Below are 20,866 nucleotides of genomic sequence, written 5' to 3' on the forward strand. Positions count from 1 at the left end.
TCAGTTTTGGGTTGCTTTTTATATTAACATGGCAAAAAATGTTAGTGGATAAATGACAGACACTACCCTGTCCCTTTAGTAAATCATTGGTAGACATGGGTCAGCATTTTGAGATGACAGGAACACATTTTAGTGCTGGACTTGTTGGTTTTATGGCTGGACGTGATGATCTTAAAGGTCTTTTCCAACCTAAATGACTCTAATTCTATGTATGGACACAGGTAGGAAGCAAACCAGACAGTATATTACTACCTTTTATAATAAATGCTAATGTTTTGTTCCCATGAGTATCCACCTCTTTTTAAGTCACAAGTGTGCTGCAGTAAGCAAATATAAAGTCAAACACTTGTGGTTATATAAAGCTATGTGGAAGAAGAAAAGAAAAGCTATGTGGAATCCATGACATCTGGAAAACACTTTCTACAGGGAGTCTGAAGACAGCATGCATTGCCAGCCTAGCACAGAGGACATAGACTTCCCAAATAGAAGCCTAAGAAAATAAAAATCAGTAAATATAAAGTTGATCCCAAAATACAGCAAGGGAGGGAACACAGATTTGTTTAGAAATTCAAGCCAAATTTGAGAAATTACTATGGACACCAAAAAAAATTCAAAATAGAAATGTATAGCATATTCAAATATACTTTGAGCAGAAGGGTGAAACTAGATGATCTCCAGTGTTCCCTTCCAACCTCAACTATTCTATGGTTCTGTGAAATGTTTTGCTTTGGTATTTTCTAAATTGAATGGGTTGAGTTTGCTGGTTTTTTGTTTGGTTTTTTTTTTTTTCTAAAATTAAAGGGGACAAACAGAAACAGCTTATAAAGCAACTGCATTCTGTTTGGACTGAATAAAAACATTTTGCAAAATTTAAGAATTTTCCTCTTAAACCTCCTCAATTTCCTCCAAAGCAACCTCTGCTTTTAGTTTCATTAGACCTATGTTTGTATTTCATAGCAGAGGGGGAAGGGTCAGAGGGCAAACAAAAAAACTCACCATTGATCCAGTTCTGCTCTCAACCCCTATTTTCTTATTCACAGATAAACCCTTTCAGATGTACCCCAGTTCCTTCAGGGCTGAAGGTGCAGAGCAGGTGTCTCTGCAGCCAACAATAGCAAACACTAACACCAACTTTGCATGTTTCCATGGCCATGGTGCCCCAGAGACCTTCTCTTTCATCCACACACTCCTCCCCTTCAAAGCTACCTCATCACCATCTCTCTGAGGTTGGGTGATGCCTTAAGTTTTTCATATTTTCCAGATCCTGTATTGCATTAGTATATAACTCTGAACTTCATACAGCAAGTTAGAAAGTTCTCTTCCCAGTTTAGTTGGACAAAACAATCCTTTTCCAGCCCCAGAACCAAGGACACTGTTGCAGCTTCAGGCCCAAAAAGTACAAACAGCAAATTGAGGAGAGCAATCTGGGAGGATGGGGCTTCATAACCTGGAGCTGTAACTGGACAATTAATCCCAATATGCAAATGGACTAAAACTTATAAAAGTGTAAAAATGAGTGACCCTTGTTCATCTTGGTGTAGCCCTGGCTGGGCTCTTGTACTGCCCAAGGTCCATCCTTTGAAGGCCTTTTTAATAAATACCTGCTTCATTGCTTTAACCCTGTCTAGCCTCTGTTCTACGTGGCTTCTTAAGGCATCATGGGGAAGGACGGACAGGTCAGCTACACTCATTTATCAATAGATTTCTTTTACTAGGGGAAAGAAGAAAGGGGGAAGAAAAGAAAGTGTTTCTGTTTTTTCATTATTTTCCCACCTTTCCTATTTGCTCCAGTCTTGTTACCCATCCCATGTGGTTACCGGTGGAAGAGAAACAATGTCATTAAAGTGCAGAGAAGTAGCACAGGGAGCAGTGTTGCACAACCAGCAGCCACCAGGATCACGCTGGTGTCCCCAGGGCAGTACGGGCAAACCGGAGCAATATTTTCCGATAAACACTAAAACCACTTGCAGTTAAGCCTTGTGCTTGATCTGGCATGGGAACACATGACACTGGTAGACCAACCACACCAGAGACCGACTCGGGTCCATCTGGGGTCAATGACAGCTTCAGTCAACCACATACTCATGGCCAGCACTCCAAAAGGTGCTGCAGACACTGGAGAGGACTGACAGGAGGTTGGAGAGGCACTCCCAGGAACATCTCAAGGGCAGAGGGGAAAAAAAAAAATCCCAGGCTTCTACTACAAGCACAAAGGAGCTTCACCATTCCTAGGAGGGAGTTCGGGATTGGTACAAATGAGGGAACAATCAAGGAGTGAGGAAAATGCCAGCCTTAGGGAGGGGAGGCAGTGCAGCTCCATTCATCATATTAGCACCTGTTGGTTCACGCAGCAACACTTCAGCACAAAGAAAAGCAAATGTCCATTGTAGTCTCTCATTTCTGAATTAGTCTCCTGTATATTAATTCCTATTGACTGACAAGTGGAACAGCACACATTGATCATCTTGTTCATCAGGTATTCTTGCAGTAATGCATGATGCAGTTTAAATAAGCCAGGTTAAGTTCCTTGTGTACACAAGGAAGCTATTATAAGAAAATGTAATGATGAAACCACTTTCTGCAAGAAGCAAGCAGAGTTTGAGCACCTTATACGCTTTGGAAAATTTCACTTCATTTAAATAATTTTTCATGACCTTTTGCTTAGCATGACGTGGTGTTGTCCCCCAGCTGTGACCAGTTTGGCTTGAAAGTCCAGATTTTGCAAGCCCAACTAGTGAAACCTCCTGAGGCTCTAAGTTTTCAGGGAGCTCAGTACCTTCCTTTTGAGGGGGCATCTCTTCTATATAGTGTGTTTTGGTAGTTCAAAATGATGACCACTCTTGAGGCTATTGCTTAGATGCACAGCAGTTCTTGGCAGACAAGACTGCTGAGTTCCTGTGGCTCAGAGAAAAAGGTCCTTCCTCCCCAAGGCACCGACGGAGGAGACACCAGCACTGCCACAGAGGAAGAGCACTGGTAACAAACCAGGCTGCCCAGCCCCAGCTGTGCACCCCACTGCACGGATGACCCTGTTGCCCAATCTCCCAACACAATTGTATTTATAAAAGCATCTGATTTGCAGGAACAGTGCTCAGTCTCAGCTCCTGCCAACACCAGCAGAGACTACATGTCCTGGGATACTGAAAAATCAGAGCAGCATCACCAGCCTGTGCTTCCCCTCTCCCAGTTTTACGAGGGTGGCTCAGCCTCTTGGAGGCCATAACTGAATCTTTATGAAGCCCTTGGATGGGTTTTACTGCAAAACAACGCTGAGAATGCACATGCACGATTACACGAGGACAATAGCCTGAAGTTAACAATCGCTTCCTGTAATTGTCTGAGGCAGCCTGTAGAACTAAGAATCATCTCATGATAAATCCTTGTTGGTCGTTTACCATCATTAATCTATACTGTCAGAATGAATTAGGTGCAGAGGAGCATATTAATTACAATACAGATGACACTCCAACTTTAATTATCAGGACTCCAAAGTAAGCAGTGCCAGTTAATCGAGCTCAGTACCAGGGAGGCTGTTGAAGGAAAGTGCTCTTCAGCTGGCAGCACTGACATCCAGCCTGCAGGGTCTGCTCTTACAATCATGCCATTCTAGCTTTAGTTTTCCAATTTGCTCTCTATTTCTATCCACATTAGTCAGGTCTCTGGGAAAACTTTTTCCACTGCCTATGACATGCCTTAAATTAGGGGTGACCAATTTTGTCAATATGTAGCCACCTAGCTTTATTTATAGAACATTTATACAGCAAAAGCTCCCACTGTCTTTTTATGCCTGTTGCATAAATTTTTGCATTTAACAGCTACTTGCTCATTTTACATACCAGCTAAGGCTACATTTTTTACAGGTCGTTGTTCCCATTTCCATATTATTTTTTGTCATTTTCTGGAGGGCTAGGGTTATGGAATAAACCTAAACATCAGGACAGTTTGTAAAGCACTGGCAGAGCAGCTAGCAGCGTTGCAAAGGCCCCCAAATCCCATCAGCCAAATGTAGCCCTTTTGTTTCTGTAGGACCAGAGACAGAATATCTCCAAGCCCATCAGATTCCTGCTGACACTCTGAGTTCCAGCGGGGAGCTGGCCACTCACTCTGGCTGTTACCAGCACCAGGCTCCTGGGGAGAACAAAAAAAGTTGTTCTGCACATCTCATGCACATCTTGTGCAGACACAGCACAGAGACAGCATAGTAGGAGGAAAGACTGCAGTACTAAAGCTGTACAAGTGTTGGAGTGGGCTGCTCAGTGAGGCTGGGGATTTCCAGCAGCACAGACTTCAACAAGCTGAAGTGGCATCCACTGCAGAGCCTGGGGCTCACAGAGCCCCTGAGAGGGCTTCACTCCACCCTGTTTCCTGCTGCTTCACACACCTTGTGCAGAACACTCAATTTTTTTCCTGAAACTGGTGTGCAAAATGCAAAAGTCTGAGGACAACCAAGTATCCTGTGAAATGTCCTCAAAGAGAGCAAGCCAAGGAAATAAGGAGTTACTGACACAAACCAATAAAGTAAAATTACTGTGGGGAATTTAATCACCCAGGAGACAGGAAATTCAAGGCTATGGTACCCATGACAACTACTATTTGTCCACGGTGTATGGAACATTAAGCTTAACTCCATATGAGGAAACAGAAGAAATTATGGGACATATCAGGTATGAATGCATATTTCGTGCACAGAGTACTCTTTGAGGGCTACTGTGGAAGGAATAATTAAATTTCCTGACTGCAAAGCAGGTAGGTTCATGCAGAAACAGCTCTTCTGAGACACAAATGAACATCACTAGACAGAGCTCCCAGCTCACCCCCATGGTTTAGGCAGGGAGGATTCAAGGTCTCAGATTGCTCATAGTATCATCTCCTGCCTTGTAAGCTTCTGGCTGCTGTTCAGACTTAGTTTTGAGAATTGCCATGTGTTGATTTAGGAAATGTTGTGATGTTTCTTTCAGTTGTTGGTTCAACAAGGATTCTGCATTTCTTGTATGTTTTTCTTTTGAGCAACTAAAGCAACATTCATCCTTCAACAAGGCAAAAGTCCAGTTCCTGCTGGGTGATCAGTTTACTTGAATGTGAGAACCAGATTATTGCTGAGTTAGACAGCAAACAAGTTATCAAAACCTGAGAGAGTTTTGCACTTGTCTTGAGCTGAATTTTAACTCCTGGCTGGATACTGTGGAGTCAGATTACTTAGAGCAAGAGCCAAAACAAAAGCAGCCAGATAGACAGCAACTCTCTGGATGGAACTGTTAAATTAAAGTTTCAATTTTAACATGATCTTAGACAATTGCTGATTGGTATATCTATTGTTGCTAAAATTTGGAAGACAAGATTTATGAATATAGAAACAAACAGCAAAAGTATAGCAGCTTAGAAAAATAAATGCAATCAGATGGGAAGGGGGGCTATTGAAACAAGGGGTTTTTTACAATAAAAGTTACTCCTATCTTTTGTCACTGCCACAGGACACAGAAGCAGGCAGTCTGCTTGGTTATGACCTATCACTAGCTGACTCTGGAGGTGCCATGTGCTGTTTCCTCTTTGGGCAGCTAAACCCACAGCCCAGCATCTCCCACACAGAATTTTTCAGCAGTAGCAGGGCCAGATGCTAATCCAGCCCATCACTCTCAAGAAAGTGATTTAACACATCCATGGCACCAACCAGCATAGCTAAGTCTGACCTCTGTCACCACTTCATGGGCAGTTGGATGGTGCCAAGATCCAGCCACGCTCACAGAGGGGCTGCAGGAGTCAGTGGAGCCACAGGGGACCCTCCAGGGCAGGCTCAGGTGCTTTGGGGTGGTGGGTGCCCTCCCAGGCTGCCCAGCCCTGCTCAGTGCCTCACACACGGTGGGTCTGGGGTGCTCTTTGCTCAATGGGGCAAGGAGGGAGCAGTTTGGAACAGTAAAACTCTCCCCCCAGTCAGCAGCATCTTCAGGCTGCACCCTGCCAGACGGCTTCCATCCAGTAGTTTTGGACATATTTGACCGAGTCAAGGCCACATTTATTTAGCAGCATTTCAAAGTGAGGAGATCTCCCACTGCGGAGAAGATTGGTGTTTCTTTCACCTGCACTTCAAAATAAGAGTGCTCCCATGGACTCCCTCTGCCAGGAAACCCTCTCGGCTGCAGGCTGGGACAAACAGCCCAAGCACACTCTGCACAGCCTGGTTCACACTTGTAGCCTGGACACATGGTGAGCAGAAAGCAGCAGTGCCTCCCATGACTGACCTACTTAGAGGTCAGGCTTGTCCAGGGGTTTTGAACCATGCCCTGTGTGCTGCTCACCACTAGTTCATGCACTAGTTCACATTCTGCCCACCCTCCTACTCCTTGCTGAAGTCCCAGAAAACCTCCAAGTCGGCTCTGACGTGAAGGCTCATGGTCCCTCACCAGCAACAGCTCACTGGTTTGAATCTCCCCATAGGGCTATAAAAGCCAGAAATTTCATTTTACAGGAGGGAAAAAGGTATGAGGCATCCTTCTTGCAAATACCCACAGAAGGCAACACAAGGATGGTGCCAGGGTTAGCCCAGCTGATCAAGACATGTGGTAACAGCAGCATCCTTCATGCAAAATCCTGCTCCAGGGAAGGAGGGGACTCCCAACAAGACTTTTTCCCTTTCCTCTTGGAGGCACAGGCATGCTCCTGCAGCAGGGTTTTTGTTGCTATTGCAAACCCCAGACCAGTTTCAGGAGGGCTGGGCTGAAATCACAGACCTCATTTCCAGAGAGTGGTTAATAACCTTGGACTCTTCTCGCTGTGTCTTAAATATGAGGTATTCCTCATCAGGGAGAAATCAGGACTTGGTGCTGCACAGAAATGAATAGTTAAACACCCCAAGTCGTGAGAAGTGGCTCTGCATATGTTTTCACAGAAGTCATGGCAGGTTCTGGAATTAATCCGGCCAAAAACCATCAATATATCTCCATGCTAACCTGAGTAGAGGCAGGTTTGAATACTGCCGAAAAATCCCAGCCTGTGAATGATTTCCATTTCTGAATCCCTGCCCTGCTGTTTATGGAAAGGCAAAGAAGTACAGTGATGAGGTAAATGTGTTTATGAATGCACTACTGTTACCTTTCTACTCTAACAACTTACAGGAATTACTTTACCACTTATCGAGCTCAGCACTGGGGGAGGAGAAGGAATAAGATCTGCCACAAAGTTTGTGCTAAGTCATTTTTTCTTCATCACATGAAAGCCACAGCCCAGGCAGTCTTACTTGAAGCCTGTTAATTGTTAGAAGGATCCCTTTTCTAAGAGTTTGCTCTTCTTTCTTAGAAGTGCTCACGTTTTACCCAGCACCTCTTCCGTACAGCAGCAAGAGCAGCCTGAGCTGCAGCACAGCAGCAAAGTCCAAGTGCTCAGGAAGCTCTCCTGAACTCCTGTTTGAAAACTTTCCTCAAAAGCTGCACCAGCTACTTTGCCAGCTAATCCTTCCAGCCTGCAGCTACAGAGCAAAGCATAGCTGTGGACCTGTGTCAAAGGTACATTTGTTAACACATTTCCCCTGGAGTGCTAATTAACATTTACATCAAGTACTATGAGAGTGAAAAAGCTTCAACACAAACACACGCTGCAGGGAAATGTGGAGAGTAGTGTACTGTTTGCCCTTCAGGAGCTGGTGAAAATCCAGTTTGTTTTGTAATCTTCTGTTCTCTAAAATCAGATATTTTTTCAAGTTAATAACTAACCAGTTTTTTTTTCATTTAAAAACCTCTAAGTACATTTTGAATTGTGTGACAGCAAGGCCCTGCTGGCACTGGTGCAAGCCAGCCCACGTGCAGGTCTCCGTGCTCAGCCACAGCACAGGCACAGCCCCGGCTAACCACAGAAAATGACAGTATTTTATGATTTTATCATAAACATAAACAAAAGAACATCAACACACTTTTGCTTAAGATTCAACCCTCTTAAACTAAACACTAAGATAGGAAACACAAACAGAAATATTTGTAGCTGGATCTTCAATTACCACATTTTGGGATGCTGACAAAAAGCTCTAATGAGTAACACTTGTACCCACAATGAGAGGCAGACAAAGTTATTTGCAAACACAAATTTGCACTTGAAAGATGTGAAGGCAGTTGCTGAACAGCTGAATAATGAGCTATACTCAATATTATTTCTCAATATTTATTTAGAAAAAATATGCTAATGCAGTGAAGTAAAAATTTAAAGATTGCAACCAATATAACTAAAATATAGTAAAAAAATCCTCTCATTTTTTTCCCAGGGCAGGATGCAGTTTTTCCCATTTTTAAAGGAAAAACTAGAAAATATCAGGTTCACAGAAAGAAAATCATATCCTACGAGGCACAAAACAATAGTATGTAAATCTTCACCTACTCTGTGAACTTTTAGGCCATAACAGAGTACACGTTGTTATTCAATATATTCTTTCCTGCCACAACCATGCATCCTGCCCAGGCTCCCATGAATTAAAATCTATGTCTAAAAAGCACCAATAGGCACACTTGTAGATGTAGTAAAAACTGACTGAGTACACTACTTCCAGAAATCAGTTTCTAGCCCTCCGCCTCCACAGAACTCAGGATCTGAGGTGAATAATATATACTATGAAAGCACAGACTTTTTGATTGCAAACTGCTCCATAGTTCTGTGAACATATTTTGTTATTGTTGCCCAGTTGCCAAATGTTTGAGGTGAATAATTTTCAGCCTTCATGTTTACAAACTACTCTCATTGTTTTGTCCTTTTTTTTTCTTTTTAGTGTTGCTTCTGCCTTTTAACTGGATATCCAACTTCGTAAACAAAAAATAAGCGTGACAAACAGCAAATGAAGCAGCAGTTTTAGTTTTTGTTAGACATACTAAATTTAAGGACCTTAAGCACTGATGAGAACGACTGTCTGGGCAGTGCCATGGGAGATGCACCAAGCAATCAATGCTGAGATGTTCCAACAGGACATGGTGATTGTTTTTCTCCTGCTTGACCAGCTCTTCAAACTCTTCATTAGATGCACACGTGTCTGTATTCACTAAGAATATCTTTTAACAAGTAACAAGCACTCATATTTTCAGATTTCCTGTTTCCTTAGTTTTCTTAGTTTACAGTAACTCCTATGAAGGCAATACTGAGCTTGAATTGAAACTGGCACATTTCTGACATGACCTCCAAGAGAATCCTTTTTCATAGCACAAAGGGCTGGACTGAAGTCCTGGCCTCGGCACAGGAAACAGAGAAACTTCCACCAGTCCCCTCCAAAATTCGTGAAGATAACAAAGCCCAGCTTTTTGGGGGAAACCATATTGGAAGCAGAATGTCCGACTTCCAAAATGCTAATCGCTTCATTTCAAGTAGCAGGATGAGATTAATATAAACACGCTAACCTGTCCAAACTGGAAATCTTTCAAACGTCAAACACAGGAAACAACAAGGGGTTTTTTTTTCAGGCAGGATGTCAGAGTTACCCCCGTGGTTATATGTGAGCCGAGGACAATGTTGTTACATGAGATCAAATTACAAACACAAGCAAACAGAAAACAATCTCTGAACGTCACTGCTCAGGATTTGACCAGAAGCCCAGCTGACCCATTGGGGAGGTTAAACGCTCTCCACTGAGCTCTGGGGGAATAGGAGGAGTTGCTGCTGGACACTGAGTTCCACGCAGTTAAATTGTCAATTTGTTTGCCCAAGTTAATGCTTATCTTACCCTATGCTTGCTACGGTTTTACTCAACACACTTGACCTGCAAATCTTAAAGCAGTGGCTTTGCTAAAATTATATGAAGTTTCTGGATTCTCCCAGCACCTAAGAGAACTATTTTGGTAGTTTCCACAGCACAGAAACCTACAGTTAGTCAGATATCTGTTACTTCCAGCCAGGTGGATGACAGTCGCTTAACCACACACATTACCATTTCATTTCTGTTCCTAATGTTTAGCTCAGCCTTGCTCTAAGGAATTTCTGAAGTTGTTTACAAAGCTGATGCAGAGGTTGCATTCAGTCTGGTCCAAGGGCAATGGTTCGCTGAAGTCACTGGTAAACAGCAGAAAGATAATATTTTCTGTAACTGAGGGGGAAGAGGGAATAAAAGTTCTCACCTTGCACCAAGGACCATTAGAGACAGAGCTGGTTTCCAAAATATCTGCTCCTTCATTTTCTTCCATGTCTGATTAGTTGCAAAACTTTGTTTTCCAATGAAAACCATCAAATCCCCCTCCAAGCAAAAGCAAAGCAAACCATGCAGGCTCCAGTATCCCAGTTTGTGAGAGCCCTGCAGAAAGTCACATGTCGGGTTTGTGGTCACTGGTCTAATCCAAGGTTGCAGATCCTGGCTCCGTGCTGGATTTCACAGAGCTCGGCCTTTCTTTTAAGCCTTTATAGTTCCTCTTGTAAGGCAATTATCTCCTTCAGCCCTTCCTTTTGGGTCCAGGCTGTCACATAACAAATGGCAAAGGTTTACAGCTTTGCCAGGCGCTGGAGGGGAGCTGACACTGAACCTCTGATGATCTCAGGAGAAGCCTGACAACGCAGCGCAATACGTGGCCACACCTCTCTGCTGCCAGAGCTGGCCTAGACCATAAAATCAGAAGCAAGGTCACCCAGCAACCAACCATTCAACGTCACTACAGTAATAAAGCCAACTTACATTCAACTTATTGCTTGGGGAGATAAATATTTTTAGCCGAAGAAAGAAGCCCGGGGAGGATGGCAGGGGGCTGACTGTTCTGAGCTGACATACACAAATTCTGATCGGTGCAGAGCTTTCAGCAGACATTCATGGGCCACACACGAACCCACAAGGTTCTGTTTGTGAATCCCATCGGGGTAAAATCCCTAAGAGTTATTCCCTAAGGATGCACAGACCCTGTACCCCAGTGGGCTGCGTGGGTCATGTCCACAGGGTGTTTTTCAGCAGAGATGCCAGCCAGGTGCTCACAAGGCTTTTATCTGCCACGTGCTCAGCTCAAAAAAAGTTCCACTCACTCTCAAAATCTACATGAAATAAGGATGAGTTTACAAAATAGCCTCCATTCCCTGCCAGAGTCAGTAAAAATCAGGTCATACCATAAAACTGCCTATGAGAGCTTTCTCAAACAAATGGATTCTTCTCCTCAGGAGCAACCACATACCTAAAGGAGCGCACTGCATTTAGAAAGTGATGTTTCTCTCCAAATACACATACATGTCAGAGAGAAGGGCTACAAAAAATATAAATTAAAGCAGATAACGAAAGATCGACCCTCTTTGTTCTGTTTGCACTGTGTATCAGGCAGTGCCACTGCAGATAGCTGCTGCCCTAAAATTTTGAAACCAACTGTGATCTCTGACATCTATTCAAAGACAAACACGGGTTCATTTTCGGTGCAGCCACTGGGTCTGTCTCAGGAAAGGCCTCTCTTTAAAGAAAAAGAGAGGAATCCAGGATCACTGGCTACTCTGGGAGATTAAGGTGACTTTCCCCTCTCTGATATGCAACTTTTCTTTCTATATGGCAGGAAGCAACTCTATTTTTTTTTTTTTTCCCCCAGAGGTGTGGGAAGGGACAGTAGCAACTGTGCAGAAAGATTAAAAATAATTCTGTTCAAATATAAAATATTTTAATCCAATGCTCATATTGGCAGCATCATTAAAAATTAACTGTAGAGGAATCTGACTTTTAGACCTCTTTCTGCCACTGAAGCAAAAAGTGCACAAGTGATTTGGTTGAGGTCACACACTCAATTATACTCCTTATTAGTCACATAGGATTTCATGAGATATTTCTCAACAGTTTTTAAGTAGTTTGAGATTACACTTTATCAAAATTGTCAGTAACTGAAAGTGTCTATCTTGTTGTGACAATAGCTACAGGCCCTCAAACACTGAGTAGGGTGTATCTGATGAGCCCAGTGTACACATTGCTTGATTATGTATTTATTTCAAGGAAGTGAAGACAAATGTGACAAAAAAGGCAAGAATTGTGAGGGGGGGGCATAGGTGTGTCTTCAGGGAGAGAGCAAGGCAAAAGGTGAGTGCAGATTTGGAAACCAACAAGTTGGCTTGTCTCTGACACTGATTTTGTGATTTCAAGAGGAAAATCAAAAGCCTCGAGCCTCAGTTTCCCCTCCTATGCTGTGAGACCAGCAATATTTAGCATTAGTATCTTAACCAGCAAGCAGTGCACTGGAGATGTTCAATATCTTCACAAACTTGCACCTCTCTCTACTGACAGGCAGGCGGCTCCTTTTATGATTTGCTCACACAAACTCAAGGAAAAGCAAAGCTGTGTTAACCCCAACATGCACAAGTGTAACCCCAGCCCACCCTTCTCCCAGGGCAGTCCCTGGGCTCCCAGGCACTGCCTCATTTCACTGCAGCAACACAGTTCAGCAAGTTTTGTCTCTTTTGAAATAATTCACACGAGCTCACTATCCAAACCAGCAGATAACCAGATGAGGTACTCCCTTCCCAGCCAGAAGATTCTGCTACAAATATTCACCAAGTTTAAATGTCCCTTTCTGTGATTTTGTATGCCCAGATCATTTTCTGAAAGCCAAAGAGCTTTCCCAGCACAGAATCCCAGAGTCTCTCAGTCCTGGCTCCTGGGCCACCCCTGGCCAGCCCTCCCTGCCCAGCCTCAGGCACGGTGCAGGACAGAATGGGGAGAGCACTGTACCAATCTTTGCCCTAATTATTCACAAGAGCTGTTTATTTTTGTTACAGCAGCTTCAAGGGCTCTCTTTTCTACCATTCCTTTAATTCTCTTGGGCAAAATAATCTCTAATCACTAATTGCCATTTGAATTTTAAGAGAACAGGCAAGGGGCCTACCTGAAATATCAAATTGCTTTGTATTTTGTTTATTCTCTGGTTTCTCTTTACAGGTCACCCATCTAGTGACATACTAGCTATGCTTCAGAGTAGGCAAAGCCAGCCTTCTGAAGTTTGCTTGTATTAAATACCAGGAAAAAGTGCTGTATCTCATTATCCACGTAGGTGTCCATGTTATGTCTTCTGCTTTGATGACATTCTGTGGCAGTAATTTTCACAGGTTTCTTTGGTTTTGAATTGGCTATTTCCTAATTTAAAACAGAGCAATCAAAGGAAACAATTTCCACATACACAGCATAACATAAGATAAACTTTCCTATGGTTGCTGTGGAGAAGCAAACTCACAAGGTTTTCAGCTTCAACCTTTAGTATAAACCAGACATCTGTTTCGAGTTGTGTCAGATCACAGGAAGGATAGCCCACAGCTTGGTTTACTCCAAACTAATTTAGGAAATCAGAACTCTCCCCATGGATGAGTCACGAGCTTCTTGGGCAATGACAGGCCAGACACATTTGTCTCTGCAGCTCGGTGGTTTTCCCTGTAAAACGGGTGACGGCTCCTTCCCCCCTCTGGGGGTGACCTGCAGCTGGAGGATGTAGCCCCAAGACCAAGCCCGTTTGTGCATCTGCAGTCCTGATGTCAAAGTCCACCAGGAAAGGAAAGGAAGGGATGAAAAAGAAAAGGGAAAGTGCAGAATGGCTCTAAAGATGGCTTTGAAGTACAGCCCAGGAGCGGAGATCAGGAAGTGAGAGCTGTAATTGCAGCTGGGTATCAGTTTCCTTTTTTATTTCAGGATCGCCCACAGCATGCTGGAGTTTCTCCCGCAGAAAGCAGGCAGGAACAACACTCACCTCTGCAGGAGGAGAGAGGCTGCTGTTAAATGGAAGAGCCACAGAGACAAAAGAGCTCTTTGCATTTCTAATGCAGAGGCAAACAGAAAGTACCTTGAACATGACTGAAATTACTTTCATTACTTCTGGACCAGTCAGGAAAGATAAAAACTATTTCTAATTTTGTTTCCTAAGGAAGTTGCACTGTGTTGCTTGTGGACTCTGCCCGAGTTCCTTGAAATGGGGCCAGATTCAAGTAAACTCAATAGAGAGGAGACATCACGTTCACAAAAGTAGGTGGTCCAGCAGACCAGAGAGGTCCTGCAAACATCCCCAGAGTGGAAGGCTCCTAGCTGAGTTCCTGCCATCAAGGGAAGGCACCAGTGTCACCGACAGGGTGCATTTGACAGCAGTCTGGGGGCAGGTTTATCCCAAGCTGCCTTGAGCAGTGCTGGCCATTAGTGACACCCCAGCGCTGTCCAGACCTCACAAACTGCAGGTTCAGCTGCTCACATGGTGGGTGCAAGCACAAGTCTGGGACCTCAGCTCTGACAGGCCTTTGACCCAAGGCTGGTAAGGCTGCCCTTGATGGAGGCTGCCCTGGCCTGGCACTGCCAAGCTGCTGCCTCAAGCAGAGGTGTCAGAACAGGTTAACAGACATCCTGCTGTAACTTTAACCTATTAGCCAACATTAAACAAAGTTTTACTCTTTTTTTCCCTTCCCAAGATAAGCCACAAGGCAGGGATCAGGGCTGCTGTGAGAAAACACGGACTTTTGGTGTAGAGAAATAAACCTGTTTGTTCCAGTTACAAAAGGTTGTGAGCTGAACTCAGGGGCCCAAGTTATCAGGGAAATGACAGCATCTTGAAGACCATTGCAAAGGTTTCGGTATTTGCTAGGCATACCTTGAGTGTTTGACCATTATAAATCTTTTTTTGTTTAGGAAAGAAATCTCATTTTTCATGATATTGTGCTTATCTTTTAGCAGAAGCAGGGGCAGGATCTGAATATGCTGGTGTTTGCAGACAGCAGTGGTGGAGTACAGCCTGTCTCTCAGCTTCACAGTGAAGAAAACGAGCTACAATTGTGAAATCATTGCCTAACAATTGATAAGGACAACTGCTGCAATCCTCTCCCTGCCTCCCCTTGGCCAGCATCCCAATTACCACACTACTGGATATATAGAAAGGAGAATGGCAATGTGGGTAAAGTACAAGCCACACACATAAAAGACAGAGAATTTATCTCCATGTCTAGTCTGGTTTCCTCTTTCACCTTTGGCCAAGTAATTCAGTTTTTGCAATTCTTTTTGCTCCTTTCATGACAATATTTACAATCTTTCTGACAGCCCTTGAGTTCTCCCAAGAAACGAGGCATTGCAGATAGAATTGGGGGAGAAACCCCAACCTCATTCTCTCCCTTCCGAGAAAGCCACATCAGGTGCCTTGTACAAGGTGCTGCAGAAGACTCTTCTAGGAGGCCTTTGCTTTGCAGAATGAAGTTTTTTCATGCCTTGTTTCAAACCAAGACAGTCATTCCCAATTCACCCTCCTTTTCAGGAACTCCCTAGGGCACCATAACACCTTGCAGCATGAGATGTCAGCTCTTGATGTCAGCAATCCCAGGAAAAGTCCAGCCCACCACAAGACCAAAGGAATGATTTACACATCCTCACTCTGAGATGAAGAGGGACGTATGCAATTTCTCAGTCTCCAGAATTTATGACTGGAGAACAGCAAGCCCACACCCTCTATTGCCATTACCACACTGAAGGATGCAATAACTATTTTCTCCCATGAGAGAAAAGCCTGTGGTAAACCAAATACTTGTATGTATTTAGTATTAGATAAATACTGACGAAGTGTTAAGTAATGGTACTTTCAATGATATTTTAAAAATCCCAAATGTGTTATCACTTCCTATTTTACACAGATGCCCCATGCTCAGTGGCACTTGTATTGCTCACTAGACAACTCCTCTTATTTCTGATGATGTTTTGATCAAAGTCCTTTGACAGGACAGAACCTCACAAGTTCTGCATGAGCTGAGTAACAAAACCTGGGTCACTGAACTGTAGCTCCCTTGAACACAGTTCAGTATAAAAAAAAACTAGATAGGGCCAAATTCTACTCAACATCCCTATAAACATCAAGCATGTCCCAGCAGTTATTTCAGTGCCTTGCTGACTCAGAACTAATATAGACAAAAGAGGAAACAGGAGAGGTTGTGTTTGGATTTGAATTTGCTGTTCAAAAGTGCAGCATAAATGAGGTTCTACCAAGATGATATTTCAACTTGCAAAAGAAATAACATGCAATTTGCAGGCAAATCCCTGCTTCTGTAGAAACTTAAATTGCATTTTGTCTTGAGCTGGAGTTTCTTAAGGGTAATATGAATATCTACCTCATCCTAAATTCTAGTTCTTCCAAGTATATTTTATATTGCTAATAGCAAGTGGTATATTTTCATTAACTGATGGAAATACTCTAGACTTATATAGATACGTACTTTTTTTGATGCTGAGAAATACTGCTTTGTGTATTATCAAACAAATTCTATCTAGAGCTGGGGAAAATCTTGAGGTGTTTTCAAGGACTTTGATCAAAACATCACCAGAAACAAGATGAGTAAATAAAAAATGGTTCTAAAACATCTCTTAGGATCGGCTGGAGGAAAGCTACTGGTGTCACAGCAGCACCCTCTAGTGCTGCTGCTGCTGCTGGGCTTTGCCAGCACTCCCTGGATAAAATCTGACTTTTGGTGTCGGGATTAAACTTCTCTTGTCCTAGACACAGCTCACAATAAGGTCAGAATATCAACGTCATCTTATGGACAAAATGAGACATAGATGGCTGTGGAGACAAATCCACCAATACTAACAAGTATTTTAAGAGAGAGCTTGCAATTAGCTGTGTTAACAGCACCTACAGCCCAGTAACTCCCAAATTATGGAAATAAAGACCAGTGCAAAGGCAGAGATTATTTTTTTTTTGGTTGTTCAGTGGAAAAGAAATGAGACTGCTCCCACAGAGTCCAAGTAATGTAGAGATGTAGCCCAAAATTAACAACGGTCAGACTGCTGTGTTTTACCCCCAGGCAGCAATGAAGCCCCATGGAGCCTCTTGCTCACTTTCCCTGGTGGGATGGGGAACTGGAAAGGTAAAAGTGACAAAGTTCATGGGTTGAAATGAACAGTTCAATGGGTAAAGCAAAAGCTGTGCACACAAGGAGGGCAAAACAAGAGATTTATTCACCACTTTCCCTGGGCAGGCTGTTTAGGAGAGCAAGGCTCCATCAAACCTAACAGTGACGTGAGAAGACAAACACCATCACTCTGAACATCTCCCTTTTCCTCCTCCTCCCTGCCATGCTATTTCTGTGCTAAGCATGGTCTGGGATATTCCTCGGGCCAGTTGGGATCAGATGTCACAGCTCTGTCCCCTCCCAGCTCCTTGTGAGAAGCAGAAAAGGCCTTGGCCCTGTGAAAGCTCTGCTCAGGATAACTACAATATCCTTGTGTTATCAGCACTCTTTCCAGCACAAATCCAAAACAAATTGGGACCAGCTACATTGAAGAAATTAACTATGTCCCAGCCAAAACCAGCATAGAGTCACAACAAAACAGGTACAGAAGTCTAGGTCCATAAATGAGCTAAATACTCATCTGCCACAGTGGTGAACATAAAAAGATGAAGGCAAGATTGAGTATGCAAAACAGAATGGGTGAAGTACTGTACTTGAGAATAAGAATGTTAAGCATAACTTCACAAAAACAGGCAATGCTCTCCTGAAGTCACAGAGCAGCTGCAAGGCAACCAAGCCACAGTGACCTTTCTCCACCTCATTCCCTGCAGCTGTAGGGAAGGCCCAGGAGGAATTAAGTTGCCTCAAGTGCTACACAGAGACACATCCATCCAAACCTGTTAACAACTCGACCTTCATCCCATTACATGCAATTTTCACAACTTAGAGAAATGCCTTTCTCTAAGTGCCTCACGTGGGACAAGGCCACGGTTTTAATCACATTGCCCAATACCCCAAACAGATGAGGTGAACATCCAAAACTCCCTAAAGGTAAGTACTGAAATGTTAAAAACAAAATATCCTCTGATGCAGTAGGACAGGTATATTACATCTTGAGAAATTACACCAGTGAGATACCAACACAAAAACACAAACCAGTGTTTCTATACTTTTTTTTCTTCCTGAAGAAGCATAGTTAAGTCTATCAGGTCCTTTAAGGATCATCCCTGTAGATAACAGACAGATTAACACACCTGAGGGAGTATCTCAGTCTCTGCCAGCTGGAGTCACCCTGGTGTTACACTCTCTGGGTCTCAAACAAAGAGTTTCTCCCTCATTCTTGCCATTTGAGAAAGAGTGAGCAGAGGGAGGGTGTAAACTGTTACAGAGCATGCCTTGGATTTTGGTAGCTCATTTTTTGAGGGGGTGCACAATTCATTATACTCCCAATCTTATGGAAATAACATAGCAGTAAAAAACTCTTTGGAATGTTGTGTTTCTCATTCATGTATTTGACTTCATTAAGTCATAACTTGTGACAATTTGCTATAAACTAATGAATGAACCAGTAACTTGGGACATCATTCATTACCATAAACCTATTTCCTGCCAGCTTAATTAAGCTCAGAGAATGCTCTAGCAGAAGGAAAGCAGAAGCAGACCCTCTTGGGAAGTGATAAATGCTGGAGGCTGAGGGGTATCCTGACAGTTTCAATACAGCTAAACACACTGGATTGCTCCCTAGCAAGAATAAAATGCCTCAGATAGTCTGGAACTGAAACAGGAAAATCAACTCTAGAAGCCACTAACTACCAGACATATGCATGGATCCAACACTCAAATTTCCACCTGCACTGCATAACACCAAAAGAAAAAATCTGCAATGGCCCTAATTTCTGACCTAAAAACCAAGACTAATTTTAAATGGAAGTGAGCAGACATCAGCCTACCCTTGTCAGGCATTAACAGCAGTTGCAGAACTGTCCACCAGGCTTTCCAGTTTGGGTTTTTAATCATACAGGTGGCAAGCAGTGGAGCCAAAAGGGAGTATTTTAAACTGGACAGCAGAAACACTCAGAAAACACTGAAGCAAAAATCAACCAATTTCTGCTAGGACAGACATAGCTCAAAACAACTGACTGGAAAAAAGCCTTCTTTCCCATTTGCCCACTAAGTAAAACAAACAGCCCCCTCCCTTCCTGCAGTTTGTCTCACATTGGCCCTCAGCATTCCCAGCCATGAATTTCACCTACAAACAGGAGCTTATTCCTGCCTCAGAGACTTACCTTCTTCCCACATCCTCTCTAGCTTGGTGCTGGTACTTTAAGAATTGTATCTTATCTAAAAAGCAGACGTGAAGAGCCTTTATTACAGGCATCTATGTGAGTACACATGCCTTGTCATAACCAGCAAGTTTACTGGAGCCTAGTTTCAGCAGGAAAATAGGAGGAAAATCCCAGCTCTCAGGATCCCTGCCCAGGGAGTGGTCAGCTAATTGAGCCCGCCCTGAAAACCTGTTTGGGAATTGGCCAGCTGATTTATCATCTGTCCTTACAGCTCTTAACTGCAGCTTTAAACTGTCTCTTTTGAAAGCTGAAGCTGACCTTCTCTCATGCAAGTATTTAAGGCCTGCACAACCAGTGGAAATTAATTATGGAGAATTCAAGTCCAGCCCCCATTCAATTTGCTTTATTTACATATAATTGCAGTCTGGAACAGAGGTGGTCAAACACCCTCATGCCTGTTTCCTGTGGCTAGTAGGATCCTGTTGCCCACATGTAATTTGGCTTCATAAAATTGCTTGTAATTCAATATCAGAGCAGAAACTGGGTCTGCTTCTCACTGCAGACTCCCATTTCCAGGTTCTTGTCTAACCAAAACCAGCTGTGACACAGGCTGACCTCCCTTTATGCAAGAATAAAAATAACTTGGAAGATTGTATGTATTACTATTATGTGGTGGCATCCACTATAACACTATTGCATATCATGTTCCCTTCATCATTTCTCTAAATGTTTTGCTGTCTCTGTATTAGTCCCTCTTGAACAGGTTACTGGGGAAATGTTGCCTCTTATCAACATTTTTCAAGTTTTTCCACTGTAAAGAAAGCCCCTTGGAGCTTTAAAATTTACCTTTGAACTTTTTTTATCATTGCATTCCATTTCATAAATTCTCTCCTATATATATTCTCTCCTATATATATTCTCTCCTCTGCACAATTGTATCTCCGCTAACATTGATAGCACAGAAGAGACTGTAAGGGCAGGTTTTGCATTTAGCAATTCAGACATGCACATCCACCAAGGGACAGTTGTAAACCTGTGAATAAATGGCTCCCTGCACTGGGGGGAAAATATAACTGTTCAGGAGAGATATAAACTTTGTCCTCCCTGGTCTTGTGCTGCAGAAGACTTAGAGAGAATCCCACATTGTCCCTAAATGGTCCTTGCTTTTGTAGGCTGGAGCAGGTCCCAGGCATTTACTGTTTAACCCTCACTGTACCTCATGGAGTACCCAAGTGTAGTTCCCTTGCAACTTAACATGGAAACGGACTGGCTGATTGACTGCTTCATGGTCAGTGAAAGAGTCAGGTCTGAGAAAGTCCTAAAAATATTCACAGCACCAGATCCTGCTCTGTCCCAAAATGATGGTAATAACAATTCCTCATGTCAGTGCATTCCTGCTACTATGTGTCTGCTATCTGTAGTCTGACACTACTGCTGATATTGAACAGGAAGCTTCTGCTCAAATGGAACAATTTCTCTTTCATGTTGAAGGAAAGATGACTTAAGAGACAAGTCTGTTCCCAAACCAGTCATGGGTTAGCTAAAAGAACTTGTATTACTGGCAGAAGAAAACCCAAACAACTTCAGAAACATAATGCTGGTGTTCAAGCTGAAAGACTTCCTACTGCGTGCACAGTATAAGAGATTAAAAAAAAAAAAAAAAAAAAAAAAGGGCATTTAGTGAGGGATAAAACAAACAAACAAACCCCAAACAAACCAAAAACCACGCACACACAAAAAAAGAAAACACTGAAATGTTTATAAAGTCAGAGTGTCATGTATAACATGATACAAAAAAATATAGTCTCCTCAATCCTGGAGGCATCCAGGGGTGCACATTGCTGTTATTAACCCACATTTGGCCAGTTTCTAGTGGTTTCAGCCATAGTTGGTGGTATCTTATGCCAAGCACAGACACACAGGTATTTTAGCACTGC

General features: G+C 43.0%; 1 protein-coding gene across 1 annotated transcript in view; it reads right to left on the reverse strand.

The window, feature by feature from the left end:
- Positions 1-10,494, reverse strand: part of PDE8A (phosphodiesterase 8A) — a 144,569-nt gene extending 134,075 nt beyond the window's left edge. Inside the window, exon 1 of the mRNA XM_066328369.1 lies at positions 10,077-10,494. Coding sequence (XP_066184466.1) covers positions 10,077-10,142 — 66 coding nt within the window. The 5' untranslated portion in view covers positions 10,143-10,494. The remainder of the gene's footprint in view (positions 1-10,076) is intronic.
- Between the last annotated feature and the right edge of the window lie 10,372 nt (positions 10,495-20,866).

Source organism: Sylvia atricapilla, chromosome 13 (assembly GCF_009819655.1).
Source record: "Sylvia atricapilla isolate bSylAtr1 chromosome 13, bSylAtr1.pri, whole genome shotgun sequence".
Taxonomy (NCBI): domain Eukaryota; kingdom Metazoa; phylum Chordata; class Aves; order Passeriformes; family Sylviidae; genus Sylvia; species Sylvia atricapilla.